This window comes from Beta vulgaris, chromosome 3, assembly GCF_026745355.1.
Source record: "Beta vulgaris subsp. vulgaris cultivar EL10 chromosome 3, EL10.2, whole genome shotgun sequence".
Lineage (NCBI taxonomy): Eukaryota > Viridiplantae > Streptophyta > Magnoliopsida > Caryophyllales > Amaranthaceae > Beta > Beta vulgaris.
Window position 1 is genome coordinate 385,184 of NC_079204.1, and position 23,715 is coordinate 408,898.

Sequence of the window (23,715 nt, forward strand, 5' to 3'; positions counted from 1 at the left end):
CAATTTGCACGAGGTGAATATTTGATTATTGATACACTTTGGCAACACTAAAAAAAAAAGTTGCAATATGCAAAGAAATGGAATTGGAAAAGGGTCATTTCGGGAATTTGCACAGACAACCCGAAACCCTAATTTTTTTTGCGTCTCATATATAACTCACCTCAAAAACCCTAGTCGTCGTCTTCCTTCTCTCTATTTCCTTTCTTTCTCTCTCCTGCGGCGAAAATGTCGAAGCGAGGTTTGTTTTCTATCTTATACTTTTCGATTACTTTGTTTAAACGATCAAATTTCCAGATTTCCTGACAACAATGTTTCTCATTTATTTGTATGTGTTGTTAAAATTACTTAGATTAGGTTAAGTTATGTATGGAGCTGAAATTAATTTCTTATTAGTGTTGGATTGTTAAGAATTTTCAACTTATTAGTGCAAATGTTTGTGCTGTAGATTAACTGATCGATTTATGCTTTAATTTGGAACTTCATTGAAGATAGTTATGAAATCTTGTAGATTGGAAATGAAATGATTTAACTTTGCTTCATGAATAGTGTAGTTTTTAATCATGAAATTGTAAGACGGGAAAATTTTGGTTTAAGCAAGTTTTATTAATTATTTTTAGGTTATAAGTTTTATTAATACAGTACTGAAATTATGCCTGTTTTATATGAAAAATATATTATGAGTGTTGATTTATATTGCTAGAAGGTTGAAGCCTTTTTTTGGTGTCCCTTTTTATGATAGATTGTTCATTTGACATTAGAGGAATTGAACTGTTAGCTTAGGAAGATTAGCTGAATTTATGCTAATATATGTAGATTAGTTTAAAAAGCTACTTCTTGCTGGCAAACAATTGATTTTGTTTCTTCCGATGCTCGCGGGCACTTATTTGGGAGGAAATTGTAGGGGCGTAGTCCTTAACTGTTTTTTTTGTGTGTTAGGTCTGATAAAAGAATTGGGATTTTATTAGTTTCTAACTTGAGATTTTACTTTGTTATATGGTGGTAAATCGAGATTTTCAGGACGTGGAGGTTCTGCTGGAAACAAGTTCAGGATGTCACTGGGTCTCCCAGTGGCAGCCACAGTGAACTGTGCTGACAACACAGGGGCGAAGAACCTGTACATTATTTCCGTCAAGGGAATTAAGGGTAGGCTCAACAGGTTGCCATCAGCTTGTGTGGGTGACATGGTTATGGCTACTGTCAAGAAAGGAAAGCCTGATCTCCGTAAGAAGGTCATGCCTGCTGTTATTGTCAGGCAACGCAAGCCATGGCGCCGAAAGGACGGTGTCTTCATGTACTTTGAAGGTTAATTCTTAGCTCTATTAGTCTATTTACATCTCAATATGCGTTTTTTTCTTAGTCTCTCCCTCTTGCACTATTGCGGGATCTATAAGCATATATTGTGATTGTGTTCTTGGAGATAATGGAGGTAGCTGTGCAATTGAGAATATAGTGTTCCGTAACTCCATAGTTCCCTTTCTGAATGCTGGTTTTATCGTAGTGACCACCTTTGGATTTAGTATTGTGTTTCCTGCTGATTTTACCTCTTTGTTTCTAGAATGCTCAGCCATCAAATGTTGCTGTTGATGGCTACTGCTTTTGCACATGTAGTACTATTACATTAATTGTGAGGTTGCCAAGCATATTAGTTGTCAGCCTATGACCCTTTCATGTGTTACTTTCATTGCTGACATCTTTGAGGTTCCCGCTTTGTCTAGTCTGCTCTGGAGATTACTATGCTTTTTTTCCCTTCAGTAGTGTTAATAAAATACAAGAGTTCATCGTTCACACTGCGTATTTTATTTGTTTTGAACATGTTGGACAAGTCTGCTTATTTTTTTTTTTGAGCATGTTCATTGATCTGCGATTGTTTTGTTTGATTTCTTTTGTTCTTGCCTTTCGGTTGGATTTTTTCATGATCAATCTATTTATGTTACAGATAATGCTGGAGTAATTGTCAATCCGAAAGGTGAAATGAAAGGTATGTAATAGCATCTACCGTATTTTCATGAGTCGTGACTATAATTTGAGGCTTTGTATTTTTGGCGGATTATTCGACTTTGGGAACTTGTATGTTTCATGGAAACCTTCAATAGTTCATAACTTCATATAACATCAAATTTCATTTGCAGCTAACTTCTAAAATATTTCTAGTGAGGAGGTTGTTGGTGACTCTTGCTTTCCTTGTTGCCTAACTCAGCTCTTTGTTGTGTATCAATGGGATGATATTGTTTCCACTTCCATGGATTTTCAACTTGTATTAGTGGTCCTTTTTAACGAAACAAAGTACAGATACAAGCGTCTCTTAAGCTTTATCCTCATGACACTGCTAAATACTTCTCAAATGTCTAGAACTTGCTGCATTTGGCTGATGTTGTCTAGTTACAGAAAGGAAGCTTCTGTACATACAAGCCTCTCTTAAGCTTTTTATTAGATGGTCTTGGTCTCCATCTGCTTGTTATGTATGCCAACATCAGCACTAATACAAGTTGGCATACATAACAAGTTGGCATACATGTTGGGCTTGTTTGATAATATACCGGTCTTGATATATTCTGCTACATGTTTCAGGATCTGCTATTACTGGTCCCATTGGTAAGGAGTGCGCCGATCTATGGCCAAGGATTGCAAGTGCTGCTAACGCCATTGTCTAAGAGATGCCAGAAGTTTCTCAAATTTTGTTTTGCTTTAAAAGCTGAATGTTTGTAGTCGGATAAGTGAACAATGCAAGTTTGGTAGGATATGTTAAAACAATGTGTGATTTTGCGTGATAATTTAAAGCAGTGATTAAATACTCCATTTTATTGTTTGGTTTTCTCTCCTTTGCAAAACAACCGTTATTTACAGCCTTTCATCCAATTCTGTAGCGTTCTTGTTGTCGTCGATGTTGAACTTGTTGAGATTCCAGAAATTAGAGCTTTTTTAGACTGGGGTTAATCATGAATATCTGAACTTGATGAGTTTCTTTTTAAATTGTGCCATTCGGATACTTCTTAGCCGAAGTATTCGGTAGTTGGCTGATTGGTGGTGCTATTATGGAGACTATTCTGAAAGCGAGTCCTTTTTTTCTCCACTTGAGACCTTTTTTTCGTTAATATTTGAAATTGTCGTATATGCTTGAGATCTGTTACAGTTGGACAGACGGACTAAATTGTACCAATTAAGAAAAATTTCTGGTGGTATCAAACTATCGAGCAGGCGTATAAACGATGAATCAAAATGACATAAACCAATTTGTAACATATACGCAAACAAAGACTTGAGTTGACATAAAACAATCTCTAACAAACGTTGATGTAGGCAGTTTCTACAGCTTGTGCATGTTTTCCGCAGACATTATACACATGCTTACATCAGTGACTGTCACTGAGCTATACTTCGGAGTTCACTAGTTACAGCGTTATTCTATCAACAGCAGCAAAATAACTTTTGCCAATACTTAACAGACTTCAACAGTAGATGAACTATGAAACGTATGCCTTAATACATCTTCCCTTCGATGCCCATATTCATCCTTGCACAATACTCGAACAAGCTGCCGTCAAAACACCGCCTCACAGCTTCTTTAGATAGGAAACCTTCATCATCCCTAGCAAGTATGTATAGAACTCCCCACTCTAACTTGCTTGCAATCCTGCAATATTAGTATCAAATTGTAGGAGTTTCAAATTCAAAGACGGATCAGATCCAATAACAAGAGCAGAGCAGAGCATACCAGCCAAATGGGTCAAATGCCACCCGGTTCCCCTCTGTCATGCTCCAAAGCTCTCCAAATGACAGTTTGTCAGGGACTGTACGAGCATACTTGCTAAATATATTCTCCAAGTTGACAGGAACGTACCTGCAATTCGGTTTTGTTATTAACCTAACACATGTTCGAATTTCGAAACAGAACCTTCTGTTATGAGAGAGCTCGTTAGTGTATCTGTACCTTCCTTCAGTGTCGTAAGTCCCAGAATCACTCCCGTGCTTGGCCCTGTGTATGTTGTGCACGTATATCGGCATAAGAGGAGAAGGAAGCCACCCCTTCAGATGTGTACATAGACAAAGGAATGTTATTCAGTTCATATCGCATGGAAGATCAGCTTGCTAATATATGATATGCAACTATGCTAGGAGAAATAAAAAGGAATCATGTTAAATTCTTCCCAATATTATCAAACTGGATATGATTTTTATTGTAGTAGTGAGTAATTGATAATGTTAATGGTCAAAGATGTGTCACATGAAACGTGGAAAGAAAAGCAAATGAGAAATTGTTTAGGAGAGGGGCTACTACAGTGCATAACTTACATCAAGAGTGTACCAACTCAGTGCTGCATTAATAACGACGGCTATGATGATAGATACAATCGTGTTAAACCCAATCAAGCGTAAACCTGTAATAGGAAAGAGTCCTAACGACGTTCAGCGTTCTTCCAAGATACACACTAGAACAAGCTTAAGCGTTGTTTCAATAAGAAAGTAAAGAAGGCCTTGAATTCCCAATTATTATTCTTTGTAGAAGAAAATAATTACAGATATTTACCAGAGAAAGTTTCCCAAGGGTATATGATTCCATCATCATTTTGGTCAAAAAAGGCTGCATGCTGTTGAAGAACACTCATTCCTTGATGATAATGGCCTGGTGTTCCATTAGGATGATCTGTATCAGGTGCAGAGAGTGCTCTTGGCAGATCTTCATATTTCATAACATATAAAAGTGAGGCCATTAGTCGACAAGAGTACGTAATATTTTCATTTTTAACTTCTTAGTTCTGTTCTCTTCACCATAAAACAATTACAGAACTAAATTGAAATGATTACAACTGAAATGAACGGAAATAAATTATAACTAATAATAACGATAATAGATGAATTAGGAACTAAACTGATTGCAGCTAAACCGAACCAAATCGAAAATAAGTTGGGAAGAACCTGCTCTTATACGTTCTCTTAAGGACTACACATAAGATTTCCCTCTAAAAAATAAGTTGAACAAAATAGAAAGAGATAATAACAAGATAGCAATATAGTTTGCATAATATGCATGAAAACACACATGATATCGAGATCAATAAGTAACTAAAAACATACAAGGCTTAGGAAGGGAAACCTCCAAGTCAGTGCGTACTCTACGCTCGACAGTGGTAGGGGCATAAAGAGCCTCCGTAGCCATGGCATTCCTCGCCATCTCCGTCACTCCGATCGTGCTTCTCGTCGCCACGTCTGCTGCCATCTATGATCTTTACCTGATCTTTTGCGATTTGCACTAACAATTAAACTTCAGTTGATGTAGCTAGAAGTAAATGAAAACTACTGCTAATTGTATGTAGTAGAAGTTTAGAAATGAACTTTTGGTGTGAATGTATGTGATGCAAGAAGTGGAAAAATAATTGCAAAGGTGCATGTAATATTATTAGGAGGAGAAAACAATGGACTGATGGAGTGTAGAATAAGTGAAAGGTGGTATTGGTGTGATATCGTGGCAAGCTAGGAGATACGTGCAGGTGACAACTGACAAGTTTTGCATGCAATTTTAATTTGCAATGCAGCTCTCTTGCTCTAGACATTTGGACCGTTTTGCTTATTAGTATTTCTCCTTTTTCTTCTTCTCATTTTAAGTGTTGGTGTCATAGTGTGACAGTGTGAAGATGTGAGTGCGATCGGATAGCGGCATAAATGAGATGAGACAGTTTACGAGCGATTGAGTTAAAATTCGGTCAAAACTTGACTCGAATGACTAGAATTTTAAATCGAGCTTAATTCGATGTTGGCGACTCGAGTTGAGCAATTTGATAATCGATCCGAAAATTCGTGAGAAGCTCGAATACCTCATTATATATATATATATATATATATATATATATATATCAAATATCTAAATCCGACATATTTTCTAACTTACGTTTGTTTTTAACTCGAGACGCTTGCAATCTACTAGGTCAAAGCTCGACTCGATCAAAGCTCAGGAAAACTTGACTCGAGTGAGCTCGACTCAACTCAAAATGCTAACGAGTTGAGTTAAGCTACTCCAAACTCGAATTAACTCGCATCATTACACAAAAATTTTATGTTGGAAAAATTCCCGCAAAAAGGGATTAGACCCATAAATGATGGATACTCGTAAAATTCACTATATAAATTTTTTGAGAGTACAATAACATTAGGGCGTAACTTAGTATCTAATCTTCCCATAATTTGTATTTAAGTGCGTGCTACTTTTCCTTATTAGCTCTTAGTTGATTATTATATACTTCATCTTAAAATTTTAATTGAGAGATAGTGAGTCATATTAATATAAATTGACGTATAAATGATATATAATCGGATGAATAGAAGAAATTAGTTTGTTGTTTTGAGACTTTTTTAAACATCGGTCATATTGAGATTTAACATTGGTAAAAAGAGAGCTCATATTACTCTTGTTGCCTTACCTTCTTAGAAAATAATCAATTGAAAAATTTCTTGAAATTGAAAATATTAGGCTATTCCACTTTGGTTGAAGCCAAAATTTTGACCAGTTTCATAATAATAATAACTTATACATATATATTTTTGCAATTTTAGCATATAATTTGAAAATCAACACATATCCAAAATTTCTGTTTTGTAATAATAGTGAAAATGGAATTTCCATGCTTACAATCTTGAGTTTAACATATTTTGTTGTCTCAATTTAATTAATTTATAAGTCAAAATATAATAATACTATAGTTTATAATTAATACTTGCTCCATTTCTTCAAGTTCTTTCTAGTTTTTCCATTGTGGTGTTCCAAAAAGTATTTCTAGAGAAAATATTACCTTATAAGTACATACAATAGAAGTAAGAAAAAAGTTCGAAAATAAGTTTGAGACGTTGCAAGAACGTAAGTTTTCTAAATAGCTTATCACATTTTCCGTAGAGAAAATTTAAAATTAATGTTAAATGGAGTGGAATTCAATTCCACACGTGGTAAGAGAACGACTGAATAGGCACGTAAATATTCCTAGTGAATTGAGTACGATAGGGTAAGACATAAATAAATAAAAAATATAGTTTTCTAATCAACAACAAAATTTGAAAAATAGAAAAAAAAGCTATTATTATTTAAAGGGTAATGTTTAAATACATTTCTTTAAATGGAAACAATTTAAGAATTCAAGACACATTTTCACATCAATTGAGGTAATAAATGCTTGATTTAATATTTTATTTCTACTTTAAGCACCTTATACATAGCCCTTAGGGCTATGTATATCATTTTCCTTATTTAAATTCTTAAACAATATAGAGTTAAATTAGAAATATATGTGGGGGGAAATTCTTATTTTGCTATTTGTTAAAAGACATCAATTTGAACACAAATGTAACGCCTCATTCATTAAAATCTCTCTTTTTTTTTAATATGTTGGCTGTTAATTGCTAAAGACGAGAAAATAGAACAATAAAAGACTAACAACCCCTACAATAAATATTTTTTATATCTTTCTTCTTCCACCTCTCTTTAGTTCTCCAATCAATTCTCTTTTTTTAACAATACAACACAAATGTCTCAGGCGAGTATCCAAAGCCACAATCGTCTTTGAATTTCGAGAAAGCATATAGTGAGTCGCATGTCTAATGAAATGGTCACGGTCTACAACAACTTAGGTCGCATTTCACCCGCAAATTGAATCTAATTCACGATAAGGGATCCAACCCACTATCAGATGTCAATTCTTAATACAATGAATAATGTGTTTTTAATACCACTATGGTAGTTTGGTCACACGGGCCTCACACAACACTCCCGAAATGAATATCATCTACTCTAATTGGTAAAATCTTATAAAAATAATACCCAATACCTAGAATCAAATCTCATATACATCATTGCTTTCTTTTTTTTTTTTTGACTCAGAAACTAGCTAGTATATTAATCAAAACATCAAATCGTCAAGTACAGCTTGTTGGGCCTCAGAAGGCACCTCCTCCAACCATACTCTCATCTCTGAGAAATTTCTACTTAACTGAGCAAGAGTGTGAGCCACCCTATTCCCACTTCGTTTAACATGATTAAAAGCAAAACTAGAACACTTACTAGCTAGAAATAAAATATCAGAAACAATGAAGCCAAACTGAGAGGTCTCCTTTGAATTCTTCTTCAAATGATGGATTAGTTTGCTGTTGTCACTCTCCAATATCACGTTAACCAGGCCAGATTCTATTGCTATGGAGAGAGCATGACGAGCTGCCACTGCCTCCGCTACATCCACCGCATAGTTACCTTCAATCATCAGACATGTGGCTCCCATAATTCCTCCTTGTTCATCTCGCATAACTCCACCACAACCCACCTTGCCATCCGCAAAAATCGCCGCATCGGAATTGATTTTATACCTCCCTGCAGTTGGAGGGCTCCATCTCCCAGCATCATCTAAGACAACCTGTGGAATGCTACCACTAGCTTCAGTTGCTTGCAAGAATTCCCCCATAGCCCCAGCCGCCTTATTTATGACATCTTCCAGTGCCACCCTTTTCTGCCTAAACACCCAAGTGTTTCGCCTCAACCACACTTGCCACAATAAATTCCAGAAAAGTTCCCACCATTGCATCTCACTAATAACTTTGCTCTTCTCCTCACACCATTCCCGGAACTTGCCCACATTATCTTCACTTACTTCGAGCCTTAAGGGTGATTGCTTCCACATCCTTCGCACCTCCTCACAGGTAAGTAGAGTGTGCTTTGTGGTTTCGCTAGCTTCCCCACACAATGGACATGTGGTCTCCCCTGCCACCCCTCGCTTAGCCAGATTTGTTTTTGTGGCGATTCCTTCATGGATTGCTCGCCAGCCAAATAGCTTAACTTTTTCTGGAATCTTTGCTTCCCACACCCGCTTCCATAGTTTTCCACTTGTCGGCTCCGATGCTGAGGCCACCTTTTCTTTTTTGCCTTCCATTTCTACATAGTACGCACTCCGCACCGTAAAATCACCATGTTTCGAGAAATGCCATAGCCACTCGTCTCTATCATGGAATCTTGGGAGGGGTATACTCATTATTGCATCAACTTCCCATTCGGTGAACAAGGATTTTAACAGCACTCCATCCCACTCCCTATCCTTCATTAAATCACACACCATATTTGGGCCTTCCTCCATTTGGTTCCCCTGCGTTATCACACGAAACTTCGGTAATCTCGGCACCCATGGGTCGGTCCAGATGTTTATCGATCTTCCATTCCCTACAATTTTTCGTGCGCCCCTTTGTAAGAGCCCCCTAGCTGACAATATCGAACGCCAAGTAAAACTCGCCATTGAACTCACCTTTACCTCCATCAGCGAGGAGTGTGGAAAATATTTGTTCTTTAAAGTTTTTGCCATTAGCGATTCCGGAAACTTTAAGATTCTCCATGTTTGTTTGGCTAGAAGAGCAAGATTAAAAGCTGGGAGATTTCGCATCCCCAGTCCCCCGTTCTTTTTCGCTTCATACAACTTTTTCCATGCAATCCATGCTATCTTCTTTTCATTTTCCTTTTGTCCCCAAAAAAAATTCCGATACATGCCCTCTATCTCATTGAGAATGCTTAACGGGATAGAGAAACATTGCATAGCATATGTTGGAATAGCCTGTGCAATTGCTTTTATAAGAACTTCCCGCCCGGCGTGAGAAAGAAATCTTTCCTTCCATCCTTTAAGCTTCTTCAAGACTCTCTCCTGGATATGTTTAAAGACAAGTTTTTTCGAGCCACTAACACAAGTTGGTAACCCAAGATACTTCCCATGTTCCTCTACCGCCTTAAAACTCAACTTCATCTGAAGCAATTCGCGCTTTTCTTGTTCAACATTTCGGCTAAAAGAAACCTCTGACTTGTCCATATTCAGTTTTTGTCCTGAGGCAGTTTCATAGATAGAAAGTATTTCCAAAATCTTATCCACCTCCTCTTCGTTAGCTCGTGTAAACAGCACACTATCATCCGCAAAAAATAAGTGAGAGATGGCATCAACTTTCTTCCCAATTTTTAAACCGTGGATTTCCTTCTTTGCTTCCGCATCACGTAGTAATGTGGAAAAACCTTCGGCACATATGATGAATAAAAAAGGTGACAACGGGTCTCCTTGTCTGAGTCCCCGGGTGGGAGTAAACGATGTGGTCGGTTGTCCATTCAGTAGAATGGAGAAGGATGTCGAACTCACACAAGCCATAATTCGACTTACAAACATTACCGGGAAACCAAGTTTGAGCATCATTTTCTCTAGAAAGACCCATTCCACCCTGTCATACGCCTTACTCATGTCAAGTTTTAACCCCATAAATCCTCTCTTCCCCTTTTTTTTTTTCCTCATATAATGGAAGCATTCATAAGCAACCAGGATATTATCAGTGATAAGTCTACCCGGCACAAATCCACTTTGAGTTTCATCTATGACCATTGGTAACACTTTTTTCATTCTATTTGCAAGTACTTTAGAGACAATTTTATAGAGCACATTGCAAAGACTTATGGGTCTAAAATCAGCTGGAGTCTCACATTCTTTTACCTTTGGTATCAATACCAGGAAAGTGTGGTTAATGTCTCTTATATCCTCTCCATTATTCAAAACATTTAAAGCTTTTTCAATCACACTATCCCCAACAATATTCCAGTACTTCTGATAAAAGAGTGCACACATACCATCGGGCCCCGGGGCTTTTGTCGGATGCATTTGTTTCAGCGCCTCACAAACTTCTTCTCTCCTATAAGGCTCATCCAGCATTCCTTGCATCGGCTGAGAGATGCGGACTATGACTTTTTCTATTATCGGCTCGGGATCAATCTGATTATTGGCTCGAAACAAGTCTTCGAAGTGTTGAACCAGAACTGCGCCAATCTCCTCTTCCTCCTCAAACATCTCACCTGCTGCATTTTTTATTCTCGAAATATTATTCCTAGCCCTTCTTTGTTTCGCCTTTTCGTGAAAAAATTTTGTATTCCTGTCACCATGCTTAAGCCATTCCTGCCGACTCCGTTGCTTCCAAAACACCTCTTCGCAGCTCTCCAACTCATCCAGTCTATTGTCTATGGCCCGCATCTGTGAAATATTTCCCGGCGTTGGTTCACTCGCCAGCAGGTCCCTCATTTGTTGGGTGAGGGAACGCATTTCCTTTGCTCTACTTCCAAATTTCCGATTACTCCATTCCCTCAGCTCCTTCGAAACCCGAGTGAGATTTGCCCTCGCATCCTCCCCTTGCTGCCATATGTTCGCTATGACCTCCCCACATTCTTCTTCCCTCGACCATACCTCCTCGAACCTGAACATTTTCTTTTTTTTCTTTTGTTCCCGACTAGTCCAGTTTTTCCGAATAGACAAAACTAAAGGGAGATGGTCGGACTTACGCTTTTCGAGATGGGTCACATATGAGCTCCCATAAATCTCTCGCCACGCTGTATTAGCTGCGAATCTATCCAATCTCTCCTGCAGATTTTTATCCCCACTTTGATTGTTAGTCCACGTAAACGGGTATCCCACAAAATGCAAATCTTCCAAGTGGCAATGATCAAGGGCTTGTCGAAAAGTTACTGCTTCTTCAAAATTAAAAGCACACCCTCCTTGTTTTTCATTCGACCAAAGCATAAGGTTAAAATCTCCCCCTACAAGCCAAGGAACCTCCTCATTCTGAAAGAGAGTTTTTAGTAACTCACCCGTTTTCCACTTGTTATCGGTTTCCGGGTACCCATAAATTCCCGAGAATCTCCATGAATACCCTCGGTCATCTTTGATCTTCACATCAATATGGTTCAGTGAGAAGGTTGTAAGAGTAACCTCCCATTCATCCGTCCATATCAATGCAACACCCCCACTTCTATGTCTCCCACTCCCCTGGCAATCAACTGATATCATGTATTTAAAATTTAATCTTTGTCTCACTCGCTCCATTTCAGCTTGGTGTAGCTTAGTCTCTTGTAAAAAGACAAGCTGGGGTCGTTCATTAATCACAATACGCCGAAGCGCATTGACCGCCGGGATACTCCCCAAACCCCGACAGTTCCATGATAAGATGCCACTCATTGGCCACAGAGGGCCCAGGGTGTGAGGCCCGCCACATCTTTCTCATAACCTTCTTCCATCAAACTACTCTGTTCTCGTTCCACTTGTTGTAAGTCATCCACAGTGATGCCAATTTTTTTCTTTATACCACACTGTTCCCCTTCTTGTTGTGATGACCCTTGCTCCTCCTCCCGTTCTTTTCTTCTCCCCCCAATCTTTAACATTTCAGCCCCCTCCTTCCCCTCCAGGTTTCTATGCACACGCCTCCATCCTTTCTTTTTGCCCTTCATGCCATCCTTCTCACTCCCTATTCCCTCATTCACTGTTATCGGGTTTTTTTCTACATTGATCCCATCTCCTTCCCCCTCCTTTCTAATTCTACACTTCTGTATTGCTCTCCCTGTCACTTCTGCTTCCAGTATCTCCCCCTTTTGGTGCTCCACACTGTTATTTTCGGCTTCGGGATTTCCAGCAACCCCTAAAAGGTCAGCCATACTCCTCCCCTTTTCACTCTCGCCCCTTTTCATTGAGTCTACCACACCTTCCACGTTCTCCTTACTACTCATATGGTCTGCCTTCTGTAGCACCACCAATCTCTCCCTTTCATTATGTGCAGCTGGCGTGTCGCCATTCCCTTTCCCGAAAACTTCCATCCCATTCTCCTTAGAACACAGATCATCTGTCTCCGCCTTATCAAAATTCAGACGTTTAGGTGTTTGGAGGAAAATTTTTGTTTCTTCCTGCAGTTTGATCCTCCCCTTTCTAGGAGAAGCACGGATCCACGACCCCCATTGCTTTTCCTCTATTCTCTCTTCTTCGGGGACTATAGGGCAGTCCCTTTCTATATGACCCATAATGCCGCATGCATAGCAGAACGTAGGCAAACGTTCATATTTTATCTCTATGAGACCAACTTTCCCCTTAGAGTTCCGGATCCTTTGTATTCGCCGCAAAGGTTTAGTGACATTCATCAATACCTTCACTCTAGCCGAGGTGTCCCAGTCAATTCCAGTCGAATCAACCTCCATAACCTCCCCCAGACTCTCTCCTATCAATCTGATGTGATTAATGGATCTATTGTCCATGGGTAAATTATACAAACGCACCCAGAACGGGCTCCACATTAAGTTAATCTCAGATGGTTGTATTCCCTCATCAATGGTGTTCATGATGATTAGATTTTGGTCAAACGTCCATGGTCTTCCATCAAGCACCTTCTTCCGGTCCCGCATATTGGCGAATTGAACTACAAACAAACCATTTTCAATTGCACGAAAAAGTGCGTGTTTCGAAATCATCCAAACCTGATTCATTGTTTTCTTCAAAGCCTCAAAATTATACGGGCGATCCGATAGGACTCGCCCCACTACTGCCAATTCCATAACCGTATTCGATTTCTCACTACTGACATCCGACATGGCTATAATTTCCCCTTCCTCTTCAGTAATACGCATCTGCGCACATTTATTAATAATTTCATCTGCCATTATGACAGACGAAACCCTAAATCTAGGGCAAAACACTCGAAAAACAAGACTCGTATACTCAAAACCCTAGGTCGCCCTAGAGAGAGAACTCAAATTAGGTCACCAGTGCCTTCTTAAAACTAAATGGCTAAATGACGTTTACATCATTGCTTTCAATGCTCGGTTATATATGTATAAAAAATTACACTCTCGAAACCTACTTGGATCAAAGTCAATCTACAAGCCCAAACCCTCTCAAGCATACCAAATCCACTTCCTTCTACCCAACAAACAAAACACAAGTACGAAAAAAAACGACACAAAAACTTCGCCCAACATCTATCTATAAAGACTAAAACCTGAACATCTGTAACACCCCTCTTTTTCCCCCATTATATTCACATTCAGTCATTCACACCACACCAATTAGGCAATTAATTCACAAGAGCATCTTTCTCTTCTTCCTTACTACACACAAATATGTCGACAGAAGTTGCGGCGGAAGTTGTGGTTGCGCCGCCAGCAAATGATGCGGAAGAAGGAACAAAACAATCCCACAAATTAGAGAGAAAGTGGGCTTTTTGGTTTGATACTACTAAACCCAAACAAGGCGCTGCTTGGGGTTCCACTCTTAAAAAAGCTTATACCTTTGACACCGTTGAAGAGTTTTGGTGGTAATTATTTAATTTCCTTCTATTTTTTTTGTGGGTCAAATTGGTGTTCAATTTGATTTATTTGATGCCTATTTTTTTCTGAATTGGAACCTTTTTTGATTGTTATTTTGATATGGGTTTGTTGATTTGTTTATGTAGTAGTGCAATTGGAGTTGTTTTTTTTGTTTAGTTGGTGCTAAATTTGTGAATTTTTATCTGGGTTTTAGCTTATGTATGCCCTAATATGAGTAATATGAAGTTTTTTGTGGGTCAAATTGGTGTTAACTTTGATTCATTTGATGCCCTTTTTTTTTTCTAATTGGAATTTTTTTAATCGTTATTTTGATATGGGTTTGTTGATTTGTTTATGTAGTAATGCAATTAGAGTTGTTTCACTTGTTTAGTTGGTGCTAGTTTTGTGAATTTTTTTTCTGGGTTTAGCTTATCCGTATTTGCTATACTGTGGTAATTTATTTCTGCAAAGAGTTTGAAAATGAATGTGGCAGGCATTGCTAACTGTGGAGTTTGTAGTTGGGATTTAGAGTTAGCCTTTTACTTGAATCGTATTGTAGAATTTTTGAGTTATTTGGTGGATGAGATGCTCTTTTACTTGTGATTGTGAACGAGGAATAAAGGATGTCAACCTTGCAAATAATTGATGTTTTTTAGTTGAAGTGTGAACAATGCGCATCTGAGTTGAAATTTTGAATTTATATGCAGCCTTTATGATCAGATATTTAAGCCCAGCAAGTTAACAGGAAACGCTGATTTCCATTTGTTCAAGGCGGGAGTTGAACCAAAATGGGAGGATCCTGAATGTGCAAATGGAGGCAAGTGGACTGTTTCTGGCAGCAGAAAGACTAATCTCGATGGAATGTGGCTTGAAACTGTAATTTTCCAATATTTGAACCAAACCATTTCGTTCTTTCTTTCTCCATTAAGCTTGTATTGTTCTACAATCTGATGTGTAGCCATGTGGCTTAACTCATTACTGAATATTTTGCTTTCAAGCAGTTGATGGCTCTAATTGGGGAGCAGTTTGATGAAGCTGATGACATATGTGGGGTGGTTGTTAGTGCGCGCCAGAGGGGAGACAAGCTTTCATTGTGGACTAGAAATGCTACCAATGAGGCTGTCCAGGTTTGTTAATCTTTAATTTCTGTGATTTTGTGGCGTACCTCGTTCTTCGAAAGCTAAGGAGCATAGACCATAAACAAATATCTTCAGGCTTCAGCTATCAACGTGAACTATGAAGTCAACTAGCTTCTGCTTGTTATGTACATTTCATGTTTGGCATTATAGTGTTATGCAATTGTTATCAGTGGCTGTTGCTATGTTCTCTAGTGGTTCTTGTGCTTGACATGAGGTCTTAGGTTTCTTGGACTTCGGATATGGGGATGCCAGATGGGTGAATGTCACAAAAAATTTGGGTATATGGCCTACTCTATTTTACTAGTATTAAGCATTTGTATAAGCATACATGATGTTAGTTATACCACAGGATATAGATGGGAAATTGGGCTTGTTCTTCGTGGCTAGTTACAGAAAGGATATATGTACCAAATCTTCTGTTTTGTTCAGAGTTGACAGTTGAAGTCATCGATAACTGTTTATAGTTACCTTTTTTGGGGGGTAGATATAGGCCATCAAACTTCCCACCTATTATGAATATGCTGTAAATATTATTAATAGGGTAAACAGTGACATTATTTTGTTTCCATGCTTGATTTTACAGAGCAGATCTTACGCTATTTATATAAGGCTAGCATTTTTCATTTCTCTGTCTACTAGAATCTTGTCACCAATAATAGGTATGGGCCTATGGGTTGACTCCAAATTTAAGCGGAAATGGAAGATCTACTGGTGTAACCAAAGCTATGATATGTCATATTGAAGAATGGGCCTATGGGTGAAATCATGAGCGCTACTTAAAAGGGGATTGGAAGATCTGTTGGTGGAAATGGAACCACAACTATGAAATGTTAGCTGGAAAACGGGGTTAGCTTATTTACAGCTCCTATATTAAAATAGCAAGGTCTCGTTGATGAGGAAGATTCTCAAGGATAATGAGTGACTGAGTTTCACGATGAAACTTTTAGATAGTAAATTCCTCTACTTCTGGGTTGCAGGTTTTGGTTGGAGATGTGGAGGTTCCTGAGCATAATAGTATTTTATTGATGAAGAGCTTAGTATTGTCTATTTATTGGGGAGACATGATAATTTTAATGGAAAGGCACTCTAACCAATTTGCTTGTAATTGAGGACCCCCATCTCTATGAGGTAGTACAAGAATTATTGCAGACACGAGATCAAGATGAGCAGAATTCTAGTGTTAGTCTGTGTACCACTGAAGTAGATTCTGATTTTCCTCGATTGGCTACCTTCAATCAGGAGTAGCAAGTAGGAGAGAAATGAATGGCAAGTACTGTTTAAGGGTTTGAAGTTATTCCTATTGCCATGTATCTTAGTAATGAGGTTTAATGTCCAACATCTAGAAGGGGTTCCTAAAGAGGAATCAGATGGCAGAGCGTCTAGACTAAATCATAGGGTAAACAAGGCATGTATGAACTAGCTTAAGAGGTGTTTGGTTGAAGGTTCGAGAATGGAATAGATGAATACGATATCATCAAAACTGAAGAACTTGTATGGTCGAATAAACTTGGGTTTGGAACCTCATAACAACATATTACTCATCTTTCCTCAAATCCCTTGGATCCCATATGTATCAGCCCCCATGGATTGAGATCACATATGCCCCCCTTATTAAGTTCTTGGTTGTATGTTCATAGCTGGAAAAAAGAAACTTGTGGGTTTTTAATCCAGACTCTCGGGGTTCTCACTCTCATACCATAATACCATATTGCTCCAAGTATTTGAACCATACCCCCCTAAGTACTAAGTAGTGGCTTGATTTGTATTCTTATGGGGGTATTCATGAAAATTATGGTGCTAGATAGTTTCTGCCTTTGCAGTCTCTTGCTGAGTTTGTGGCAGAGTGACAATGTCTTGTTGAATTTGAGTTTTTTTTTTTGGCCATTCAAGATTTTTTTTCCTTTAGGCTTGTTTCTTTGGTCTTGGCTCAATTGTTGGAAACAGCATGGAGTGGATTCAGATGAAAAGAAAGGGGAAATGATAATTAAGTTTGTGACTTTTTAGAGCTTATCGATTTAACTATGGAATGGAACACTTGCATCTAGTTCTCGGTCTTATTGTTTGCTCGAAAAAAGCCTATAACAGAAATACTCTCTATCAACATTCTCATATAATAGAGTGATGAAATCTGAAACCTTAAATCTGAAACTGTTCTAGTTGAGATCATCTATAATCGAAGTAAGTGTTCCATTTGGAGCCCAAGAACTAAGAGATTTTATAGCCAACCCCCTCCCCTTCCTCTTTAAGAGGGAAGGTCTACCCAAAATTAAGGTGGTTCCCAGGAGCACATGACTTGGGAAGACCCCAGACCGTCACCCATAGGAAGACCAGTCGATAGTTATTTTAGTACAATGTCCTGTAGAAAGATCAACCTAACCAAAATAAGAGAACCGAATTCATCCATTAATAACACACCAAGGTTAACAATACAAGTTATGAAGCTTCAAAAAATTCATTACCCAGTGCTCAGAATTGACTAGGAAGAATAGCATGATGTCTTCTTAAATTTTCTTTACCTGCTTCGCAATTGAGACCACTATAAGAGTTTTTTTTTTTTTTTTTTTTTTGTCAAAATCCTTCATTTCAGCATAAAACACGCTTAACCTTAGATTATAGCTCCTGCTACACCATTTGCAACATCTGACAAGATCAGTACCAGAATACAGTTGCAGAGCCCAGTCTTAATAGCTGACATATAAGCTTATACTAAATTAGCATGCAAAAAATAGGTGTTCAAAAGAAAATTTGCTATTGACTTATTGGCATTCCCCCCACTGAACTTAACCTAAGAAGCAAGTGTAAGAAGATTTGGTAGATGAATTTCTTTTCCATCAATATGTCTTGCAAAGCAAAATATTGGAAGGTTTCACAATTCGAGATATACTAGAAATGTAATTTTATCCTTATGTTGGAATAGTCTTTTTGGTGTTGTTTGTGAAAGAGGGATTCTGTTTGATTCAGCAGCAAAAGACAAGGCAAATATTGGAATCGGATGTCCAATTTTGGAGTAAAGAAATGTAATTTCCTTCATTTTCCTTTGAAAAAAGAGAATATAAGGTCAATCAGGATTTAGAACCTAGTCAATACTCAGGCTGACATCAAAGTCATTTTTGGTCTTGACTCTTGACCATAGGTCCAGATGTTGTCAAGTGTCAACTATCTCCTAGTAATGTAGCTTCATCTGGAAGCATGGCCGGGTAGTGTCTTGCAGGGCCGTGAACTGCCAGTGCCACTGAGTAGCAGCTATTCTGTTTGTCTCGGCAGCTTCTAACTGACATTGTGTGTATTTCCTAAAAGAACAGTATCACAATTAAAAAAAAAAATTGCACTGACTGTTTCCAGAGAAATTACATAGGTGTTCAGCCATACAATTCGAGAAATGCATAAGAACAGAAATAGTTTTGCATTGTTTGGCCTATTGTTATCTTTTTTCTAGTGTGTCATAAATTTACATATGCTTCACACGTTTATATTGTCAACTAAATGAGCTTTATTGAAGTAAATTGTTTAAAGTAGGTATTTCCAAAATAATTGGTCTATCTTTACGCATGAATAATTTTGTTAAAATTTAATTTTGTTTATATTGGACAAAAAACAAAATATTATGCTTCTCAATGTATCACTCCGTCCCGTCTTTAATTATTTTACCAATTTGGTTTGGCACAAAATTGGAGTGAGTTTGGTATGAGCCTCTAAGTAGATAGTGGGCTAAAAAGTAAGTTTGGGATATGATTTGATGTACGTACTTTTTTTTAGGAAAGAAAGTTTGTTGTGGGTCACTAAGTAGATAGTAATAACTTATTATGTGGATCTCTTCCAATTAAGAAAATGGATTAAGTGTTCGATACAGCGTGACATACAAAATAGGTATATTAAGTGAAGGTCAAAGGAGTATATTTATCATCAGATACAACGATTCAGAACTTTTCAAGTGCTCATCAAACCAATTATTTATAGCCTCTATGCTTGAGATATTAGAGCGAAACGCAAAATGTTTTCCTCCAGAAAGAAAGAGAAAAAGAGAGAAATTTCAAATGTCATTCCCCATGCCTGCTTTCTGGTTTAGAAGGTCTTGTCTTCTTTAATCTTCAGCAACATACAAAGACCAACTTTCACAACTAATGCATTGCTATAAATGGATCCAACCCGAAACACCCTTCTTTATCTCTTCCCTCTTCATTAGGCTCGACCGAATTTCCTCTAATAGTGAAGGGATTGCCAGAATACATCATGTGACAACCTGCCTACAGAGAGCTAAAGTGCACAAGTCTGAAAGAAAGAGATAGAGGGAAGAAAGAGATCAGAGCCAGATTCTCAAGACGGGTCTTCCAAGTTCATCTAGCTGAGAGGCAAGGAGCAGAATGAATGTGGGCATGTTTTTATTTAATGTCTGCTCTAAATTTTCAAAAACAGTGAGACACCTCCCTTCAGAAATGGAAATTACATCCAAGAAATATGGTGCATGACCTGGTTTCCATTTTTGTTGTCAAATATTCTTATAGATATTGATCATTTTGCGTTAAAATCATATGTTGTATAGGCCAGTCGGCCCTTCGTTCATGTTAATGCATCACGCCGACATACTTATCTCACACCCATTGCAACAGAATGCTTAGTATGCTATGATTCAATGATTGGCTTGTGTCTAAAATAAAATTTGACTAATTTTACACCTGTGCTATGTGTGGGTAGTAAGACTTCTATTAAGCGTCATTACTGAAAGAATTGCAAGTATTGTATTCCTAACTCTAGGATCTTGAGACAAAATTATAGTTCTATATGTCTTATTTCACTGCAGTGAATAACTTTTGTTTTGGTGTTTCAACGGAACAGATGAGCATCGGAAGGAAATGGAAAGAGATTATTGATGTTACCGACAAAATTAGTTACAGCTTCCATGTGAGTATATTTATTGGCCCACCGTCAATTTTATGTTTAATGCATCAATGAACCTCATACTGATCCCGTATTATTACTAATGAAACAGGACGATGCCAAAAAGGATAAATCTTCCAGAGGCAGATACAGTGTGTAAGAACCTGTATCTCTCCTTGAGCAGTTTGCTATGAGGGTATTGGAAATTTGATACTCACTACAACACTTTACCCTTCTTCCGGCTGCTCAGCTTCAAATTTTGGTGGCTTGTCTGTTTTATCTCTTTATTTTGCACTGTTATCATTACTTAAATTTTGGAAATGAGCTGCCTACTCAATCTTTGGTTTAGTCCATAAATATATATTTCTTGCGACTTGTGACCTCTTTTTTCCGTTGTTGATGAACTAATGCTTAATGCATATGTGATACATACAGAATTGGGTTTGTGCACTTTCAGAAAGTTTTTTGCTCTGAGGCTTATGTTACCCATGTAAGCTTAATAGTGTTACAAGTTGGATGAATGAAGCAACTTTTAAGACTTGTTTAACGTATGCTGTTTGTGTTCTGACCAATTTTGCGAATGCATCTTACGAAATGGAAGTTGAAATTATTGTCATCGAGACAACCCTCAAATTGTACTGAGTTTAGCTGTATTTATGCTACTAAGCGCTTGTCAAACCAATTGAGCTTGGTAGCAGAATTGAACTTTCTTTCTTGACCCTATACTCAAGGATAAAGATGTTCACTTAATCTCATAAAAGTGTGATTGACATTCTTCCTCGTACTAGTGTTGTCTTCGTTATTTTTCCGTTAGCAAGGGTAAGAATGTTACTATTACGTAATTGTTATGTGGAGTTGTGTTAGATGAATAGTCTTACTCTTGAATCGAAAGCAACTTGTAAACTACCATGTACGGAGCCGCGACCCAAATTCTTCCCTGATGGGATTCAATAGGTCTAGATGCAGCATATATGATAGTGGTACCTACTCAACGTACAATGAATTATGTTCTTACGTTTGTGGAGCCATGAAGATATAGTGTACTGAGGAGATATTTGTTTGACAAATCTCACTCTGTGGCTGAGGTTTATTGTGTGAGATGTGGCTGCTGTCCCTCGCGGACGATATGGTTGGCAAATGGATTTACAGAAAGAAATGCTTATTCATTTTATGTGAGTGATTATTTAGAAGAAATTCAATCTCATGGTAGGAGATGATAATGCATATACTAACGAAAAACGATAATAATACTTGTATAAATTGCTATATTATCTCCAAAATTAGATCATTTTGACATAATAACAAAACGAACTTATAATTCCTATGCCTAATGTGGGTTATTTTTTGCTTACTGACAATTCGCAATTGCAGTAGAAAAACAAACTATGGTAATGGTAATCTACAAAATAACATCTATACCATGAAATGTATAAGGTTTTACACACAGGTCTTAGCATACTCACATGAGAGAATCTAAGTTTTGATAAACAAATTTTCATTAAAGTTTGTCACAATCTTGAATCATGCAAGAAATCCCAATTTTTCTCCATTCTTCTTTGCCAATCGAATTAATCCTTGTCTTTGCTTGGAATCTGCTCCTATAGACTTACAAAACTCTGTGATCACCTACACAAATTCCATATAAATATAGGTAAAACAACACAAACTACAAGCAAATTTTGGTTTTTCAAAAGTTTGGTGTAAATTTACCTGTGAATGAAGAGCAATGGCTTTGCCTCTAAGTTGATTGAACCTCTTTTTGCCAACTATGTTCCTAGTCACAACCACAAGAGGAGCAAATATACCTTTCCCTTCATTAACATTCTTCATCATTGGTTGAGCTCGTGTTGGCCGATTTGGGACCCGAGCTTGAACCGAGACCGATTTCATTAACATGTTGTAGTTCTCACCGGAGGCGAACGAAGATCCAAGACCAGGGTTTGTGAACCCGGATGTTGGGATCGAAGAAGTCGCCATAGCCATTACCTTAGACCAAGTTATGCTCTAACACAAAGGTTTATGTTGTGTTGTTCTCTTGAAAACTCTTTGTTTAGATTCTTTTGAAAACTTTGTGTTACTTTGGCTTTGGTTTTGTAGTCTTAAGAATGTGTGGTGTTTAGGTGTAAAAATAAGAGCCTTTAGTGTGGCTGTAAAGAAGATTGGTAACCACATATATTTTGGTGGTTTTGGTTTTTTCTCTTCAACACGTTTGTCATTGTATTGGTCCCCTTGTTGTTTGGAAGAAATCTGATTATAGTTTCTTAATGGCTCTCTACTTGATATGGGTCCTACTCCAAAAATCCTACTCGTTAATGAAAATGTAATAAAAATCAAATTTGTGATTCTATTCCTAGGTACGACTAGATTATTCTACATGTTGCTATGAAAATTAATTCAATTATTACCTTGAAATACAATAATTGCAACACTAGAATTGATTTTATATCAGACATAATTTGCATTTTCGAATAAATTAGCTTATGATAATTTTATTACAAAGTTGTAAACATAAGTGGTTCCTAGTTTTTAATTTGCAGTATGTTTACATCCATAATGTTCGATATATAATTTTGATAATTAATATCTCTAATTTTTAATTACTTTTGACAAAGTTAAAAATTGATACTTTTAAATGCAATTGAGATCTAACAAGATTCAACATAATCATACATACTAGAGATGTTGAAATGAGCCGTGTCATCATATATTAAACTGCTTAACATATAGAATACTTTTGACACGTGACACTTTTAATTTTATTACATGAGTTAAAAGGCTTGACATTAAACCAACTTGTTTAAGTGTTGAACTATATAACTCTTTAAATTTATATATTAAGGAAAATTTGATAATAATTATTATGTTATGTCCAATTTTGTTAAATTTTTATGTCTGGATGGTAAGTTTTCAAATTATCAACATCATTCTTTTAAAGATAGGAAAAAGCTAATTGCAGCCCTAAGGGCTGCATAGAAGAAGCTAAAAATGGAAAAAATAAGCATTAACTGATCATTTATTACATAAATTAATGTAAATTTTTGTCATATATTTACAACTAAATTTCATTTAAAACAATGTATTTATGTCTTATATGCAGCCCTAAGGGTTGCATATAACATAACCCTTAAAGATATTATCCTGAATTTGAATTATTTTGGATTACCCTAAAAATGGGAATCTATAAATTGATTTTTCTATATATGATTTCGAGTTTTAACTTTCACATGGGATTAATTCCATCATTTAGTCAATTTTCCCTGCAGATTTGGTCGTTACGTTTCTCTTCAGAATTTTGAGGCTGAGCAAAGAAATTCTAAAGTTTATGACCTAAGAAAATTATGTTATACTTGCAATTTGATGTACTTTTCCTCTGTATGAACATCTGGTTGAAGGTCACCTACATTTTGGTGGGATTTGTAAAAGCATCTGTTTGAACTTTGAACTCAACTATTCATAGTTCATACGTTTTCTACACATGGGTTCTCCGATCTCGTATAGTGGTAAGATAGATTTTCCACCCTAGCTTCTTCCTACATTTATTAGGTTAAGGGTTTGTTCTCTTCGACATAAAACAACTGAATTAAACTAAACTTATTGCAA

At 37.2% G+C, this 23,715-nt stretch overlaps 4 protein-coding genes across 4 annotated transcripts; 2 read left to right on the plus strand and 2 right to left on the minus strand.

Moving 5' to 3' along the window:
• Window positions 1–77: 77 nt before the first annotated feature.
• Window positions 78–2,796, plus strand: LOC104887877 (60S ribosomal protein L23). The gene is made up of 4 exons (XM_010672645.4): window positions 78–238; window positions 1,018–1,302; window positions 1,937–1,978; window positions 2,569–2,796. The coding sequence occupies exons 1-4, from the start codon at window positions 226–228 to the stop codon at window positions 2,649–2,651; spliced, it is 423 nt and encodes a 140-aa protein (XP_010670947.1). The 5' UTR covers window positions 78–225; the 3' UTR covers window positions 2,652–2,796.
• Window positions 2,797–3,217: 421 nt separating this feature from the next.
• LOC104887878 (peroxygenase) lies at window positions 3,218–5,393 on the minus strand. Its single transcript, XM_010672646.4, has 6 exons — window positions 5,074–5,393; window positions 4,526–4,675; window positions 4,291–4,376; window positions 3,929–4,023; window positions 3,713–3,838; window positions 3,218–3,631 (listed from the first exon to the last, which is right to left on the minus strand). Exons 1-6 carry the CDS (start codon window positions 5,213–5,215, stop codon window positions 3,478–3,480), a joined length of 753 nt encoding a protein of 250 aa, XP_010670948.2. The 5' UTR covers window positions 5,216–5,393; the 3' UTR covers window positions 3,218–3,477.
• An 8,383-nt stretch (window positions 5,394–13,776) lies between these two features.
• Window positions 13,777–20,666, plus strand: LOC104887879 (eukaryotic translation initiation factor). The gene is made up of 5 exons (XM_010672647.4): window positions 13,777–14,109; window positions 14,809–14,977; window positions 15,103–15,228; window positions 20,074–20,139; window positions 20,228–20,666. Exons 1-5 carry the CDS (start codon window positions 13,916–13,918, stop codon window positions 20,273–20,275), a joined length of 603 nt encoding a protein of 200 aa, XP_010670949.2. The 5' UTR covers window positions 13,777–13,915; the 3' UTR covers window positions 20,276–20,666.
• A 678-nt stretch (window positions 20,667–21,344) lies between these two features.
• LOC104887881 (protein PROTON GRADIENT REGULATION 5, chloroplastic) lies at window positions 21,345–22,230 on the minus strand. The gene is made up of 2 exons (XM_010672648.4): window positions 21,826–22,230; window positions 21,345–21,741 (listed from the first exon to the last, which is right to left on the minus strand). Exons 1-2 carry the CDS (start codon window positions 22,096–22,098, stop codon window positions 21,637–21,639), a joined length of 378 nt encoding a protein of 125 aa, XP_010670950.2. The 5' UTR covers window positions 22,099–22,230; the 3' UTR covers window positions 21,345–21,636.
• Window positions 22,231–23,715: the final 1,485 nt, after the last annotated feature.

What these genes read in the sequence shown, in the direction of transcription:
- LOC104887877 (XM_010672645.4), top strand. An exon ending in TGTCTTCATGTACTTTGAAG is followed by an intron (nt 1,303 to 1,936) that starts GTTAATTCTTAG and finishes TTTATGTTACAG; the next exon opens with ATAATGCTGGAGTAATTGTC. An exon ending in TCCGAAAGGTGAAATGAAAG is followed by an intron (nt 1,979 to 2,568) that starts GTATGTAATAGC and finishes TACATGTTTCAG; the next exon opens with GATCTGCTATTACTGGTCCC.
- LOC104887879 (XM_010672647.4), top strand. Translation starts at nt 13,916, where the DNA reads ATGTCGACAGAAGTTGCGGCGGAAGTTGTGGTTGCGCCGCCAGCAAAT. An exon ending in ACCGTTGAAGAGTTTTGGTG is followed by an intron (nt 14,110 to 14,808) that starts GTAATTATTTAA and finishes ATTTATATGCAG; the next exon opens with CCTTTATGATCAGATATTTA. An exon ending in CTACCAATGAGGCTGTCCAG is followed by an intron (nt 15,229 to 20,073) that starts GTTTGTTAATCT and finishes TCAACGGAACAG; the next exon opens with ATGAGCATCGGAAGGAAATG.
- LOC104887881 (XM_010672648.4), bottom strand. Translation starts at nt 22,098, where the DNA reads ATGGCTATGGCGACTTCTTCGATCCCAACATCCGGGTTCACAAACCCT. An exon ending in CCATTGCTCTTCATTCACAG is followed by an intron (nt 21,742 to 21,825) that starts GTAAATTTACAC and finishes GAATTTGTGTAG; the next exon opens with GTGATCACAGAGTTTTGTAA.
- LOC104887878 (XM_010672646.4), bottom strand. Translation starts at nt 5,215, where the DNA reads ATGGCAGCAGACGTGGCGACGAGAAGCACGATCGGAGTGACGGAGATG. An exon ending in TGAGTTGGTACACTCTTGAT is followed by an intron (nt 4,024 to 4,290) that starts GTAAGTTATGCA and finishes ACACATCTGAAG; the next exon opens with GGGTGGCTTCCTTCTCCTCT. An exon ending in ACTTACGACACTGAAGGAAG is followed by an intron (nt 3,839 to 3,928) that starts GTACAGATACAC and finishes ACCGAATTGCAG; the next exon opens with GTACGTTCCTGTCAACTTGG.